The sequence below is a fragment of the Sebastes fasciatus genome, chromosome 5, assembly GCF_043250625.1.
Source record: "Sebastes fasciatus isolate fSebFas1 chromosome 5, fSebFas1.pri, whole genome shotgun sequence".
Classification (NCBI taxonomy): domain Eukaryota; kingdom Metazoa; phylum Chordata; class Actinopteri; order Perciformes; family Sebastidae; genus Sebastes; species Sebastes fasciatus.
This window is the reverse complement of record NC_133799.1, coordinates 36336655-36353892: the sequence shown is the minus strand read 5'-3', so window position 1 is coordinate 36353892 and position 17238 is coordinate 36336655. Positions and strand designations below refer to the sequence as shown.

General features: G+C 42.1%; 1 protein-coding gene across 14 annotated transcripts in view; it reads left to right on the top strand.

Moving 5' to 3' along the window:
- LOC141768356 (epidermal growth factor receptor substrate 15-like 1) overlaps positions 1 to 17238 on the top strand; it is a 67831-nt gene that overhangs the window by 25961 nt on the left and 24632 nt on the right. For 6 of the 14 annotated variants that reach the window (XR_012594060.1, XM_074636594.1, XM_074636591.1 and 3 more), the window contains 10 exons: positions 554 to 586; positions 2937 to 3009; positions 3701 to 3862; positions 4171 to 4368; positions 6291 to 6470; positions 10643 to 10748; positions 11039 to 11089; positions 13542 to 13678; positions 14644 to 14713; positions 16843 to 16988. Coding sequence is in view for 13 of the 14 variants with exons in the window: in XM_074636594.1 (XP_074492695.1) it covers positions 554 to 586; positions 2937 to 3009; positions 3701 to 3862; positions 4171 to 4368; positions 6291 to 6470; positions 10643 to 10748; positions 11039 to 11089; positions 13542 to 13678; positions 14644 to 14713; positions 16843 to 16988 (1156 nt within the window). In the remaining variant the exon portion in view is untranslated. The remainder of the gene's footprint in view (positions 1 to 553; positions 587 to 2936; positions 3010 to 3700; positions 3863 to 4170; positions 4369 to 6290; positions 6471 to 10642; positions 10749 to 11038; positions 11090 to 13541; positions 13679 to 14643; positions 14714 to 16842; positions 16989 to 17238) is intronic. The other 8 variants (XM_074636597.1, XM_074636604.1, XM_074636593.1 and 5 more) reach the window with 7 other exon arrangements.

The window sequence follows — 17238 nt, the reverse complement described above, 5'->3', positions numbered from 1 at the left end:
CTCTCTCTCTCTCTTGCTTCACCACTCACTTCCACACACACACACACACACACACACACACACACACACACACACACACACACACACACACACACACACACACTCTAACCACTCTACTCTGACAACAAATGGCTCTAGAGAGGGCCATTCGCGGTTTCGCGTCGGCCACTGTAGCTCTCTAACACGCTTGGCACACGGGAGAAGTTGTAATCCGCAACCTGACCACTAGATACCGCCAGATCCTACACACTGTTCCTTTAAGTGGAATTTCCCTTCCAAAAGGGTGTTGCAAACGTGCAAAGATGGTGGACACAGCTGCAGCCCACAGCTAACCCTGCAATACCCTCAGCTCTGTAAATATTCTGTGATAAAATGCACACTTGAAAAGGAAACATGCACTGTAAACATGGATGAGCTTCACTACTCATCTTGGCTTTGTCTCATCCTACTGCTTTCTTCCTCCATCCATCCATCCATCCAGCCACTCTTTTTTGATGTGTGTATTTTATCAAATTTTTTGTTTGTTCACCACTTACTCTCCATGCTGCGTCAGCACTCTTGCCTTTACCCAGTGGAATACTCTCAGGTAAACACAGCAGCTACCGTACATCTATGGGCTGGCATTCTGTCTGATCTACTGTGACACACACAGAATGAGCAGCGGTTCTGCTGACTACTTCATAGTGGTTATAAGTATGCTTCACATATGTGCCATGTGCAATTGGGTGCCCAAACTAAATTTGATTGCTGTAATCATTCCTGCTTTTCATACTGACACTGAAGAGATTAGTACCCAAATCTAACAAAGTTAGTCTTTTCGGTACAAAATTCCCTCCTTGGGCCATATTTAAACGTTCTACTGTATAGCGCATGATCTAAAGTGCATGGCGCAAGTGCACTCCAAAGTGCATGGCGCAAGTGCACTCCAACTCCACTTTGCGAGTTAAACGGCGCATAATCTGGGTGCAAATTAAGGCACAAGTGGCAAAGGGGTTGTATTTATTTGTCGTAACAGGAATTAGACCAATCAGAGTGTTATCTCCCATTCCCTTTAAAGGCCAGGTGCACCTGCACCAGGCACATTACTATTTAAAAGGCGGATTCAGCAAATTGGAGAAGCGAGTCGGTTTGTGCTGAGGAAACGGATCTGCTCTTGCGCGAAGTGAAAGTGTACGAGCAGATGAATGTGGTGCTTGGCCGGCGGACCCTCTGCCTCCGCCGTCTCCCAATCCTCTGTCCCATCAACAACTCCATTTGGCTGCATATGAGCAGACGCACCGATAACCTATTTAACGCCTGATCACACCTCATTTTAAGACCAACACGCTATGCACGCATGCTATTTACACAATGTTGGTGCTGGGCATGAAAATGACAACTGTTGGTCTGTAACTATCAGTGACAGTTGCGCTGCGCTATGCGCCGCTTTGCGCCGGCTGTAAGATAGGGCCCTTTGTGTTAACTATCCCTCCCCTGCAGCCCAACAAGGAAAGCAAAGGGGGATATTTGTACTATAAAGACTGTACCTTTGGAAGATATCCACTTGATTTGTCTCCCACAAACTACTGGAGCCTTATTAACTTTGCCAATATGAAAAGGAGCAGCGTGGTTACAATAAACAAAACCTGTTTCAATATTCATTTGGGCACCTGACTATTGTTTTAAGACAAACTTCAAAAATTATGAACATATCCTTAAAACTGCAGTCGGTAACTGAGCAAATACGATAAAACGTTAGTTGTATAAAACTGTAGCTATATCCTGACCGTAGTGCATGAGACAAATAATATGTGAAAAAATAATTTTCCTCTGTGTCCTCCTAATGGCATCTGCAAGATTTCAATGAGCCTTAAGGAAAACAACCAATCAGAGCCGAGCTGGAGTTGCAGTCTCCGGGCAGCTGTCAATCACTGCATGCAAAACTCGTGAACTCCGATCAAACGGTCAAACTAGGCAGCGCTGATCAAATATGAATCAAGATTCTGTTACTGTAATGCCTATTTCTCTCCTCAGATGTTTTCAGAAACATATTTTAGTGTACTGTTGAAGCTGTAAAATGAGAAAGTTTGTGACAGCTCGGCACCGGAGGACACAGAGGAACATGATTTTTTCACAGATTATCTGTCTCATGCACTACTGTCAGCATATAGTGACAGTTTTATAAAAATAACATTGTATCATATTTGCTCAAAGTTACCAATGCAGCTTTAAAGGAGTCTGTCTGACACCCCAAAAATACTTAATTCAGCTTTAATGTGTGTGCGGAGGAGAGTTGCCACAGCCACCTCAGAATGGAGGGATGTTAGTTCACCTCACTGAGTCATACCAAAAGAAATACCGTGCTGCTCTACAGCATAACAGGATTGCCCTCAGATGGAATCAAATGCTGTGAATAGAAAGATAAATGTGTGTATTCAAATCAGTATTTTTTTACTTTGTGGGACTCAGTGTCGGGGCGTTCATTGCATAAAAATGAAAATATACACATATACTGTATGCTTTTGTCCTGATTTTGACTGCACAATTTTTTTTACACCAACCTACGCACATTTCTTTCATCTTAATTTATTTTTTTTCAAAATGAAATACCCGTTATATTTTTTATAGAGCTTTGCAGTTACACTGATTCAAACCCATTAATTCTAAATTTAAAATAATTTAGAAAGGCACACTCATTTCCTTATAAGGTCACACACACACACACACACACACACACACACACACACACACACACACACACAGCAGCAGCTCCTCTTTTCCTTTATTTTTTTATCTGTGACATTGTGGATTTGATAGAATCCCAGTCCGATGTCTTGTTACTCTGACATGTTGACGTGTGTACACAGCAGTTGGTAGTTATCTGATTCTTTATCTGTTATAATTATGTGTTTGTGTGTGCCTTTGTGTGCATATGTTTTTTTGTGTGTATGTGTCAGGGAGAAGTACACTCTGGAGCAGGACATCAGGGAGACGGAGGAGGCCATCAGACACAAGAGTGCAGAGGTGCAGGTGAGGGTGACTTGTTCACTGGCCAATCATAGACCTGGTTTCAATTAAATCATTACACTCTGGTTGATCACCTGTCTTTCTTTCTTTCTTTCTTTCTCTCTGTTTCTACTTCCAAAGAAATACTGAAACAATAATGGTTTCTCCTTGCCCTGCATATACAAACAATGTTTCTATACAGGGGCCAGTGGGTACAGTGTGTATGTAGTAGGGATGTCAGTAGTCGATACCAATACCTGTGAATTTCCACGATTCTCGATACCCAATTCGATACCACTGTAAAAAAAAAAGAAAATGATGAGACTTTATTCCTCAGGTATAGCTCAATGACTGTAAGAAAACAGCAGAGGCTGTACACACACACACACACGCATGCACTCTCTCTATATATATATATATCCTCAGATTGCAAGCAGTAGTTTAAATTCACTGACATGGTGACAGACCATTAGACCATTAAATATGTATTTAATTATTTTGATGACAATAAAAAAAACACCACTTTTCAGAGATTTAGCAATAAACAACAACACGTGCGTGCGTGCGTGCGTGCGTGCGTGGGATCGACTTGGTACTCGGTTCTCGTGAAATCCCTAGTATGTAGTGCACTAAACAGCTTGGCTTTATCTGACCACTTGTTTTTTTATGTGATGGACACCTAACTCATAGTTTGTTTGGATTCATGCTCCATCAGGAGATGCAGAATGACCTGGACAGAGAGACAGCCAGTCTGCAAGAGCTGGAGGCTCAGAAACAAGACGCCCAGGACCGGCTGGAGGAGATGGACCAGCAGAAACACAAATTAGAGGACATGCTGAACGAAGTCCGGATGAAGTGCCAGGAAGAGTCTCAGATGGTGAGGAAGAGCTGGGGGGATGTGGGAGAACTGTAAACCAGGCAGACCCTGAAAAAATAGAAGTACTTCTTCCACCACTATCGCTAAGCAACCAAGACAACACATTAGTCTAACGTTTTTTCTCAGACGTGGAGTGATACTGAAAGTGCAAATGAATTAGACGTTATAGTAGAGGTCTGTAGGTATTATATCACGGCTATGAATCAATCAGATTGCTTGATTTGAGCTATCAGCTTTATAAGCTTTCAACCAGATGCAGGATGGATTTCAAGAGGCCATCGTCCCATTTCATTGTCTTCTGTCTCCAGATCTCGACCCTCCAGAGTCAGATCCACTCACAGGAGACCGATTTGCAGAGCCAGGAGGAAGAGCTGAGCCGGGCAAAGGCCGACCTGGGCCGGCTGCAGCAGGAGGAGAACCAGCTGGAGCAGAGCCTGGCTGCTGGCAAGATCCAACTGGAGACCATTATCAAGTCTCTGAAGGCCACGCAAGACGAGATCAACCAGGTAGGAAACAGAGCCTGTGTGTGTGTGTGTGTGTGTGTGTGAGTGAGTGTGTGTCTGAAAAGTGTCAACAGGGGGCAGCGTTGCACTGTATAATCTACTTCTTTATCACTAAGTCAGTATTTGGTCCCCCTGCACTCCTAGAGGAACTGGTTTGTGTTTTTCATTTAACCTCAGTTGCTGTGGTGTGTCATCTGTTTCCTACCAGCCACTCATCTCTCACACACACACACACAACTTAACCACCTGCTTGACTTCAGACACACACAACGTGTGATTGGTGCATGATTCAGTCTCCATAACATCCATTATGTTGTGCCCTGATAGCGTTCTATTCTCCTGAATGTAACAACCACACGACTGAAGTCTGCACTCTGCCACTGCTCCCTCCTCTAGTCAGAAGGTCACACAGAGAGTTCAGGAGTCTCAGCAGTTGATCATTTCCTCATGCTCACCTGTAATAATATCCCGTCTCGTTGCTTCTAGGAACAGTCCTGTTGATTTTAATGACATAGTCCCGCTAGACCTTTTTATTATTCATAAAATACCCCACACAGCCTGCCGCCCGGGGGTGTTCAGCAGTTCAGCATCTTCCAAACTGTCATATTAAGGCAAAAATGATGGTTTTGACCAGTTCAGAATTAGTTATGCATGTTTTGAATGTCCTTTGTTTTGTATTTGAAGCCACCGACTGAAGCAGGAAAAACTGCTTGGAGGTTATTTTCTCACTTTCCTTTAGTGGTATTTGTCTATGTAGATAGTTATGGATTTATTTGACCAGATTTTGAGACATCTGTCTCTGAGATTTCTGCCTCCTCCCCACTAAAATGGAGCTGCATGGAAATTTGTTTGTGGTGCTCACAGAATTGAAAACTTGTTTTTCTTGCCAGAAACAGTTTCCTCTAGGGCTGATTTTTAGGTTGTACCAGGCTCAGTTTTAATGTTAGAGTGAAGATACTGGCCTCATATGAAACTAGAAAAACCTGATGAATCCATCGGTACCAACCATGTCATACTAGCTTGTGGGGAAGGAGGTTAAATAACGCTCCAAACTTACGCTAAATTTTGGTGAGGAAAAACTGGCATGGCCATTTTCAAAGTGGTCCCTTGACCTCTGACCTCCAGATATGTGAATGTAAATGGGTTCTATGGGTACCCACGAGTCTCCCCTTTACAGACATGCCCACTTTATGATAATCACATGCAGTTTGGGGCAAGTCATAGTCAAGTCAGCACACTGACACACTGACAGCTGTTGTTGCCTGTTGGGCTGCAGTTTGCCATGTTATGATTTGAGCATATTGTTTTATGCTAAATGCAGTACCTGTGAGGGTTTCTGGACAATATCTGTCATTGTTTTGTGTTGTTAATTGATTTCCAATAATAAATATAATCATACATTTACAAAAAGCAGCATATTTGTCCACTCCCATGTTGATAAGAGGATTAAATACTTGACAAATCTCACTTTAAGGTTAATTTTGAACAGATAAAAAAATTTGTGATTAATTTGCGATTAATCGCAATTAACTATTTTCACCAGTTGACAGCCCTAGTTTGTTTTAATAAACTTAAGTGAAAGAAAAAGTTTGTTAGCACCACTAACAGAGTAAGAAATCTGACAGACATACTGTATATATCAGAGCCTGGACATCCATTACAGCTGATGGGTGGTTCACAGTGTAGTTGGTGCAACTCCTCTTGTTTTCATGCTTTAAACACTGCTGTTGGACACAGAGCTACACCTGCTATTATCAGATGGCATGCCAGTTTTGTGACTGTGTGTTTATGTGTGTTCAGCTCCAGCAGGTGTTCAGATCTAAGCTGCACAAAGCAAAGACATCCACATAGAGACCATGCAGCATCGTACTATCCATAGGACGTATCCATGAATTACTGTGTGTGTGTGTGTTTGTTTCCTGCAGGCTCGTAGTAAGTTGTGCCAGATTCAGGACAGCCAACAGGAAGTGTCTAAAAGCATCGAGCAGTACAACAGCACCTTGAATGGAACCCACGGAGGCAGTATGACCAACCTGGCCGATATGAGCGAGGGCTTCAGTGACAGAGAGAACGGAGGATTCCCAGCCATGGTGAGATCAGCACAGGTCAGGATCTCCATTACAACTCTGCTTTTACCTCCCAATGTGGCTGGTAACACATCTGAATTCAAGACAAAAGAGCTCTTACTGACAAATACATGTTGAAGAATGAATATTTTTCAACCCGTGTTTCTTATGTCTTTCTCTCTTTTCTCTCCGTTAGCCTGATTATGCCGCAGCGCCATGCGCCAGCCGTGGCCGTAGGCATTATGTTTTCAGGGTTGTACGTGCATCCCATTCTTGTGAACTCGATATCTCAGGAAGGCATTTGGCACAAACTTCAACCTGGATTTGAGGATAAACTGATTAGAGTGATTATTGAAGTGATAACATTTCGGACAGACATGGATGTAAACTGCAACTTGACCGGTTGGTGAAGGAATACAACCACAAGGCGGTATTTCTAGTTTTTTCTACAAAGTTCACCAGAAGTGGTCAGCATCAGCACAGTTACTTGTTTTTGTCCACACTGCTGCAGGAGTGGCCAAAACCATGTGCACCTTTCAGAGGAGGGGAAGGCCCCTGAAAGGCTCTAATGCTTGATTTATGCTTGATGCATTCGTGAAGCTCGCGACTGTCCTCACAGCCAAAGTGACGTCACACCCCCAGAGACGTCACTTCGCAGGGGTTGCGTGCAGCCGGTTTTCGTCTGTCCGTGCACATCCAAATATTTCTAACTATGTGGACGCGGATGGGCGGCGAAAATGGAGAACTTTGAGGAACTTTGAGAATGTCTGTTTGATGTCTGCGAGAAGAAATCCACAAGGAGTTTAAAAGATTCAAACACTTCCTTTTTGGTTAGAGTATTTTCTTGCCACAGTCGCTGCTGGGGGGATCTCTTGGGTCTCTAAAAAGTATAGAGTACGGTGTAAACCTGCTCTATATGAAAAGCATCTTGAGATAACTTCTGTTATGATTTGACGCTATATCAAAATACATTTAATTGAATTGAATTGTCACGATTCCAGGACAGCTCATGGCCGTGCGACCCTCCTTTTGGAAAGTATAACCAAAGCTTAAGGGGTTCAGTTATACTAGAAAGGAAGGGATTCGTACGACGTGTTGTCCGACCACATTGAAAATCAGAAGTATCTGTAGTTTTCCGAACGGCCGACTTGAAGGCGGGATGAAAAGCCCTAGGGAGGGGAAGAGGATACGCGTTATTGTTTAAATGTGGGAATAACGACGCACATGTTCAGCCTCTCCTCAAACTTGTTCATACTGGTGTTGCACTCAGCTGTACACGTGAAAAGTGACAAACAGTTGTGTCAGGAATGAAAACCCAAGCTGTCACCTCGCCAATCATCGTGTGAAGTATGAATGTGGGATTTGTCGGTTTCGGAAAGTTACAAAAATAGTCGGCCAACCCCCAAAAAAAAAACGACGTCAGAAAGGTGTGTTGAAACTTTCTGATCTTCCAACAAGGAGTTTGATGAACAGGGAGGCAAATTCTATGCACTTTCCTTAATCGATCATTGGTACCACTAACGATCAGTCAATCGATTAATTGTAATTAAAAAAAACATACAGATTGTGCGTATACCAAACAATAACAAATGTGTTTTTTCCTTAATCAAAGCCTTATTTCCACAACAAATTGAATATTCTCTGACAGTATTGCATAGCCTATGAAACATACAGTATAAAGATAGAGGCCTAGATCTATAAAACACATTGAATATAATTATATATCAGATTACATGCGTAGCGCGATCATAGAAATAATCTCTGCCATACATCTCCAACTAGTTTTATAAGAAAGACGCTCAAAAATAACTAAATGTAGAGCTGCAACAAGAGAATAGAACCTAACGAATGTCTCAGACTCACAGCTCTGACTGTGCCTGTTGTTCTTGGTGCCGTCAGATTGCTGTTAGACCGCCCCGTTGATATACATACAGGTGTGTGCTGGGGAGAAAAGGTTTTTTGACCGCAGTGAATGTTGTTTTTGAAAGATTAAACGGCAACAAATATGGCTTGAGGCAGAATATTTGGTTGGATAAAACATGTTGTGAATTTGGGAAATTATTACATCTTCATATCTTTTAAACAAATAAATGTTGGACTGAGGATTGAGACAATTACAGAGAATGAGCGCCGCGTTGCAGAAAGAGAGAAAGAGACACGGGCGCGATCAATATCTAAACAACCCATTAATCGATCCTTAATCATTAACCTCCCTAATACTGGCAGTTTACTATTGTTTTAGATACAAGAAGTAGTCTGTCCAACTCTTTATTGAAGCCGACAGTATTAGTTTACTTATAATGCTAATAATGTAAAATTGCAGATAAAAACAAGCTTTTAATTCCAGGCTTTTTGAGGGTTCCAGTATTCCACTCATAGTTTCCTCCTCCTCCTCCTCCTCTTCTCCCAGGTCTATTATCATCTAGACAAGAGATTAGCAGCAGTCTGCAAACTGAAGCACGCTGAATTCTTAGCTGTCATTTAAAACTGTCTTCTGCTAAAACCTTGGTTATTATTTTTCTCCCTGTCTCTCCATTGTGTTCCCTGGAGACTGCACTTATCTAATCCCATGATTTAGCTCTGCTTCCATTCACTTTACTCATAATAACATAATTAGCTTGGCTCAGTCCCTCTCACACCTGGCTAACAGCTCTCGGATCAACAGTGGGATTGGATTCAGGGTTTCCTATGAAACACGCTGCACATTTTCTAATGAACCATAACAAGTTAGAGCCCAGCAGAGTCAGGATGGCACGTGAAGAAATGTATTTAAATGTATTCACACACTCAAACCCTTGTGTGTGAGTGCGTGCGTGCCGTCGTGGTGTAATTAAGGCCACCTTTGCTCTCCCTAGACGTTCTTATAAAAGTGCTCTTGAGGTTGATTCTTGCACGTCTAAGTGTTAAATTGTTAAAGGGTAGTTGTTGTGTCAGCTTTTAGTTGTGTCCATCTTTTCTACCAGTTCTGATAACTTTGTATTTTCCAAATTAACTGCTCCTATCTGGGAACAGAGGGACGTCACTACAATAAAGTCAGGTGGTGCAAGAAACAAGAGCAGTCAGACGATTAGACGGGTTATCGACAAACAAACCAAAAACGCTCCCATTGCTCATTTTATATTGTGTTATCATGCATATTGTGTTCATCGATAATTCCTGCTCAGTTTTTCTTCCTAAGAATCACCCAGTTGACAGGTTCTTAGGTCTGTACGCTTCTCTAAAACTAATGCCGTCTAATACAACAGTTCTGCAATAAATCCTGCCTAACCTTTATGAAGGTCATAATTAGGGCTGTAAAAGTTAACGCAATAGTGACGCGTTAACGCAAATTAGTTTTGACGCCACTAATTTCTTTAATGCGTTAACGCAAGCAATCTTTTGGAAGGTTGTACCGGGCTCAGTTTTAAAGCTAGAGTGAAGATACTGGCGACATATGAAACTATAAAAACCAAAGGAATCCATCGGTACCAACCATGTCATACTAGCTTATCGAGAAGGAGGTTAAATAACGCTCCGGAACTTGCGCTAAATTTTGGCGAGGAACAACTGGCATGGCCATTGCCATGATGGTGAAAATGGGTTCTATTGGTACCCACGAGTCTCCCCTTTACAGACATGCCCACTTTATGATAATCACATGCAGTTTGGGGCAAGTCATAGTCAAGTCAGCACACTGACACACTGACAGCTGTTGTTGCCTGTTGGGCTGCAGTTTGCCATGTTATGATTGGAGCATATTTTGTATGCTGAATGCAGTACCTGTGAGGGTTTCTTGATTTCCAGTAATAAATATATACAGACATTTGCATAAAGCAGCATATTTGCCCACTCCCATGTTGATAAGAGTATTAAATACTTGACAAATCTCCCTTTAGGGTACATTTTGAACAGATAAAAAATGTGCAATTAATTTGCGTTTAATTGCGATTAACTATTTTAATGGAACTGAACATTATGACTTGGGCTGTCACATAGTCATAATGTTCAGTTTTTGCACATGCAATAAGGAGTTAATAATCACTAAATCCTTCTGGTACGTTTGATAAAGCACGTGTGTTTGAGGCAGAGTCCCTGAAAACCGGCACAGAAGCTTCAGGGCATCTGGCCCTGTGTGTATGCAATGTTGTCATTGCTCACATGTTTTGTGTATGTGTGTGTGTTTGCTCAGACTAAAATGTCTGTTTGTTTCCCTGTCTTTCTCCTCACCACAGGAGGATCCATTCAAAGTGAAGCCGTCTGTGTTCAACAGCCAGCCTCAGGAGCTTCACACTGACCCCTTCCACTCTGAAGACCCCTTCAAAACAGACCCATTCAAAGGTTCAGCATCACCCCCGTCACCTCCACTACCCCCCTCACAATACTTATTCTTCCTCTCCTCTCCTCTCCTCTCCTCTCCTCTCCTCTCCTCTCCTCTCCTCTCCTCTCCTCTCCTCTCCTCTCCTCTCCTCTCCTCTCCTCTCCTCCTCTTACTGCTGTTTATCTTTAGGTTTCTCTCCTCCAGACAGCTTCTGTTGTTTTTAGCTTGTGTTGCTCTCTGACTGTCTTCTGTGTCTTCCTCTTTGTTTTCCTCCTGCCCTTCCCTCTCTGCTACATTTCCTCTCCTGTAGGTGACCCTTTCCAAAATGACCCTTTTTCAAAGCAGCCATCGACCGCCACAGGTATTTAAGGAGCTCAGTTTTCTTGCCTTAAGCCCGGTCACACCAGTTCATTTCAATGGAATCACTATTATATACAATCAATATTTGGTGTCTGTGGATTTATACATTTTTGACATGAAATATTATTACTCGGGTCTATCAATCCACATTTTGTTTGTGCTTGAACATATAACACATCATGTACCATTGAAAGCACTTGCGCAGCATAATCCAAATACAGGGCTCCAGACTAGCTTTTGACTACACTAGGGATGTCACAATACAATACATAGAAATAGTAATCGATACCAATTCTCTATACTAATTCGATACCATGGTGTAAAACAATAAATCCCATGTAGTTCAACGTCCGCTCCTTTATTACCGTTTGCATACGGGTTTTGTTAGGAAGTGAAACAGGTCATAATTCCCTCTCTGTTATCTATTTTATATTGCTGTGAAAACGACTGGATTTATTCAAGTTTCTCAACAAAAACTACATTTTTACAAGATTCCATTTCAACACGACATGATAACATTAGAATTTACCTTCTGCCAACACTTTTTACTGAATAGAGCCGGATCGCATCACAATGTAAATCAGTGGAACCCCCTGTTAACGGTGCCGTCAGGTATCCACATGTTTACATATTACGTTGGTTATAAGAGTAGTGTAATGTAATGTGTGCGTTGCGAGTGAGTGGTCGAGTGACAGACAGCGAGATGTGATCGGAGCAGATCAGCCGTTTGACGATCATCGGAGCAGAGAAGGAACTAGCTTTAAAGTTGCCTCGTGTTATTAAATGTACAGTGTCTCTCTCTGTCACTCACACATACACACTTGTTGCCCTCCCAACTTGTGAAATGAGCACAGGGAACAGTTTCACACACACACGTACGCTAAATGTCAGGCGCAGCGGTGCGACCAATGAAAATGTTTAGTCGCACTGGACAGATTTTTGGTTCCATATGCGATAAAAAAGGGCTCCAGAGCCCTGAAATATCAATATTTTTGCTGAAATATGGCTTGATAAAGCACTTGTGCAATATTCTCCCCAGCCCTTTGACAATATATATAATCAGCAGGATTTTCTTAGTCATAGTTCACATTTGTGATTGTGAAGGAAATAAGATTAATTCAGACAGATAATACAGTATATGTTCCATTTTGTATGGGTTATGATATGATCATGCTTTTTTGATATCAGTTCTTTAACCTAGGAAAACTATCCTGTTCTGGTGGTCCACTGGAAAAAAACACAAAAACAGTATTATTCCCTGATAAATGGTGTCTCGACCCAACCGGTCGAGGCAGATGGCCACCCACCCAGAGCCGGGTTCTGCCCGAGGTTTCTACTCGGTAAAGGGGAGGTTTTTCTTGCCACTGTCGCATAAGAATGCATGTTCATGGGGGATCTCTAAATTATAGAGGGCGGTCTGGACCTGCTCTATATGAAAAGCGTCTCGAGATAATTTCTGTTATGATTTGAAGCTATATAAAAATAATTGAAATGAATCCTCTACTAGCACTCATACACAACCTGGCCTGTGCTTGTGGTGGCAGCCTTGTCTTTCGCTGATTTCCCCCCTACATATGTGAAACAGCAGTATGTGCAACTGTGACTTCTGTCACACTTCCCTCTTCAGCGATATTGTGGAGTTTCACTTCTCTGATTAGTAGATGGAGATCAGTGATATAAATCACCCTTTTCACACAGCAGTGAAACTATTCCAACTACTCCGATATAGAACACAACCCTTGATTGCTTGTGTGGTTCATGCCTTTGCTTGCATTTCTCTGTTTGTTTGTTTTTTTGAGTTGATCATTTAGTGCAAAACCCCTTGTCATGCATCTCATTTTCCTGGTAATCCAGAGCAAATATCCATTTTAACTGCAAACATTTCATCCAGCAGAACATTTCTGTCAGACCTCACTGATGCTGGCTGTGAAGGAGAAAGCACTGACTGATATCTGTAAGGTTGCATTCACACCAACTCAGGCGTTGCGGCGGTGTGGGAGTGCCACTTAAATGGACCATTTTAGTGACACTCATTTGATTGACTCATTTGATTTGAATGGCCCATTGATCACCGGTTACGTGATTGGCCACCGCAGCGTGACGTTGGGTTGCGTTTCTCCAAAAGTTGATTATGTTTCAAATTTTCACCACACGTCACGTCAAGGACAGCTGACATCTCATTTTTTGCACATTGTAATTTCATGGACAAAAAAATTTAAAGTTGAGGCGTAAAATCCAAGCGGGTGGACAGCGCTCAGTGTAGAACTACTGCAAGATCCGTTGTGGCTCACACTATCGCAAAGTGATGCTGCTGCTGATCATGTGTAAGACTATTGGGATCATGTTTGTAAAACTGGCATCTGTCTTCTGAAATTCCTGAGCAGTGCCTGGTCCTGCTGTCTGGTTAATGTGAGAATTTCAATAGCTGAAGTTGTCCATCATTTCTGCTGCAGATCCTTTTGGAGGAGACCCGTTCAAAGAGACGGATCCGTTCAAGGCCTCGTCTGAAGATTTCTTCAAGAAGACAACAAAGATGGATCCCTTCTCCACAGCAGACCCCTTCAGTAAAAGTGCCACATTACCTTCAAAGGTACTTTGGTTTCACTTTGGTACTTTGTCCAAGATCAAATGCCAGAACATGGAATTTTACTTTGTATAATTAATGTAGATTGAACGACGTTTCAGGCCAGGCCAGGGAGCACTCCTCTGTTGTCAAGAGCCAGACGAGCATATTTGTGTGCTCATTCTCTGGGGGAGTAACCGTTAGACAGTCTATACTTTGACAGATGTCTTTTGAACCAACCGTTTTTGAGAAAAGTGGTGAAAAGTAACGCCTCGGCCTGTGTAGGAAGATCATTAAGCTTAACAGCGCTCCGTACAGGAGACCAACGGTGTTCCGTACAGAGCGCATAACATAATATTTCAATGAAGATAAATGAAAAGTTAAAATGTCAAAATATTCGATTTATGTAATAAGCGTTATCTTTATTTCTGCTTTATTAAATAACACCGCTCTAACATCAAAATTGTGCTCAGGATTACGTGCAAACAGCGTCTGTGTTGACAGAGTCGCTGCTGCAGCGCCAAGTAGTCAGTGAGCACCATTGATGTTAAAAATGGTGGAGTTCTCTGATTGGTCGGGAATGAAAGGGGGAACTGAGGATGACACGCATATAAATGTTATGCATGATCTGGAAGTATTTATTCAGCCATCGGCGGAAAAATGTCATCTGTACGGAACATCGTTAGTGTACCGAATATAGTTAGTGTACGTTACATAAAACCGCAAGTGTGGCACAGATTTAAGATGACTGGTTATTGTTGGCTCATTTGAATCACTAATACAACTGCTGAGTTTAGATTTTCCTGTGGATAGATGGGTGCTGTAAACATTTCTTTAGATTTCTGGTAACCTATTCTGCAGTTCACTCAAACAGCATAAACAGATTTTATATAGATCGTAAAAAACAACAACACTAGAGACATAATTCTTGAGTTTGGCTGTGACTTGAGTGAATTTACCATTAATGTATTCATGTATTCTTATGCTTCCAGCAGCAAACCGGTCACTTCACAAGCAATGACCCGTTCTCTTCAAGCAACCCAAAGCCCAAAGGACCAGGAGGTAGGGTTTCATTCTTCATTCCCTCACATCTACAGTGTCTGTGAACATCATGTATTTTTTTTTAATTAAAAAATTAAAGGAATCTGTCAGTCTTTGTGGTCTCCAATATCCAATATTGGCATAAAACATTCTTGCTCATTGATTTACAACATTGCCTCCAATGGCTTAAAGCTGCAGTGGGTAGAAACGGAGCAAATATGATTAAAAAAGTTATTTTTATAAAACGGTCACGGTCATATCGTGACAGTAGTGCATGAGACAGGTAATCTGAAAAAATAATCACGTTCCTCTGCGTCCACCGGTGCTCCTAACGGCATCTGCAAGATTTCACAGACCGGAGGAAAACAGCCAGTCAGGGCTGATCTGGAGTCTGCCGTCCAGCTGCCGTCTATGTCAATCACTCGCGAACTCCGATCAAACGGTCAAACTAGGCTGCGCTGATCAAATATGAATCAATATTCTGTTACTGTAATGCCTATTTCTCTCCTCAGATGTTCTCAGAATCATCTTGTAGTGTACTGTTTAGCTGTAAAATGAGAAGGTTTGTGACCTGGCAGCCATGTTGAGATCTGTTGAGGAAATACCAAGCACCGCCCACCAGCCGGAGCTCAGCCAATAGGAACGCTCTCTCTCTCTGAAATGACCTGTGATTGGTCAAAGTCTCCCCTCACAGGCTAGATGTTTTAAAGCCTGACAACAGAGCCATGAGGAGGAGCAGAAGTCTAGTTTTCTCTCAGAACACTTGAATTACAATATGCTGAAAGGTTATTATGGGATTTTTGCCCAATGATGCCAAAAACTTGTTGCCTACTGAAGCTTTACTGCAACCACAGATATTAAAAGGACAGTGACCTTGGTATAATTTGGTACAATAGTTTAGAAAAACAAACAAATTGCTAGACACAGTTCCCAACCCTATTTTGAGGTTATGTCTTCCAGTCAGTCTCTGGCAGTGGTTTAGTTGTTTTTGTGGTGGCATAACTCTTAAATGAATGAATATCTGCTGTCAGTCAGTGCATTGGAGCTGTTTGTTCACTTCAGCAGAAGAAAAGCTCTTTCATTTCCTCCAAGATATCAGTATAGTCCATACAAACACATACACAATGTGTGTAGTGATTGGAGGAACCCGAGCCTGTCCCCACACTGGGGCCACTGTTTGCTCAGACTGGGGTTACCATGCTGGTTTGCCCGTTAAAACCATGGCTGTGGAGGAAAGGTGTCACATTTGCTGTTACTCACTTCCCAACTCAGATTGTCCATAACCACTTCAAATACAGCTACTGTACATACCATCCACTCTGGCCCTGGTAGGACTTTCACTGAAATCAAAATTGTTACGTATCATCTTATTTTGTACGATCTGTAGGCAGGCCTGTTGCTGCTTAGGGCGCTTTCACAAGCCATAGTCTGTTTGGTTAGTCCGAATCAGAGTGAAATTGATACTTTTGGCTCGTTTTCTATTTAGTCTGGTTCGGTTTCACAGCGCACAAATTAAAGGAAATAAAACAGTTAAGTTGCTGAAGGGCGTGTAGGAAGGAGCAAATGTATCTTTTTTGTCTCGAGAGTTGCCACTTCGATGCATGGAATTACAGACACTTTGATTCGGCACTGATCTACCGCGCTTACGAATCCCTTCTCCTTCAGTTTATCTCCAAAGACTTTATTATAAACGTCACTATTTTTGCGGACTTTATTTTAGCGTATTGTGTATGATCTCTTTGGCTCAGATGTCAAGCAAACATGGGACTTCTGCAGAAGTCCAGGTCCGTCTTCTCCCACATCATCACGTTAACCTGTCCTTTACCTGGACTAAATGTGTGCTTGTGAAAGCACCCGAGAACTCCTCAGGTAGAGGACCACGTGACTCTTTCCTTCATTTTTATACAAGGGAACAAGAAAAATGATTTTTGAAAAATATGTGAAAAGTGCAGATTAGAAATGAAGCAGTTGATGACACTGAGTTGATGGTCGTCTTTGCTGTAGTTTGTGGTGCCGTTGCGTTTGATTGCATTGCATTTGTCAGGTGTATCCTATACTTTTGTAGAGTGGTCTCAACAGTATTGGACATTTTAAGTACGCTAGTAATTATGATGACTAATTGCAAATGTAAATTGTGTTTTTATTTTTAGACCTGTTCGGCACGTTGGACCCGTTTGGCAGCAGTTCGTTCAACAGCAGCAGTAACAGCTCTGCCGGGTTCGCAGACTTCAGCCTCATGTCGAAGCCCAGAGACCCCTTCGAAGGCAGGGCCAGCTGGCTGCCGGACTACCAGAAGGTACCAGAGGCCAAGACTCATCCTGAAAACACTTGTTTGGGCAGATATATACTGTGACATGCAATACTGGCACACGCATTAAACGGATGTCTCATATTTGGTCCAATATAACAATTATTGTTTTTGTCAGTATGTTTTAAAGTGTTTCCTGGTACAATCTTGTCTTTAGTTTCAGATTTCTTGTAACCTTTGTTGTGTCACTGCCTGACAGATTCTAGTATATTGAAATTACAGTTGACTGCTGATAGAA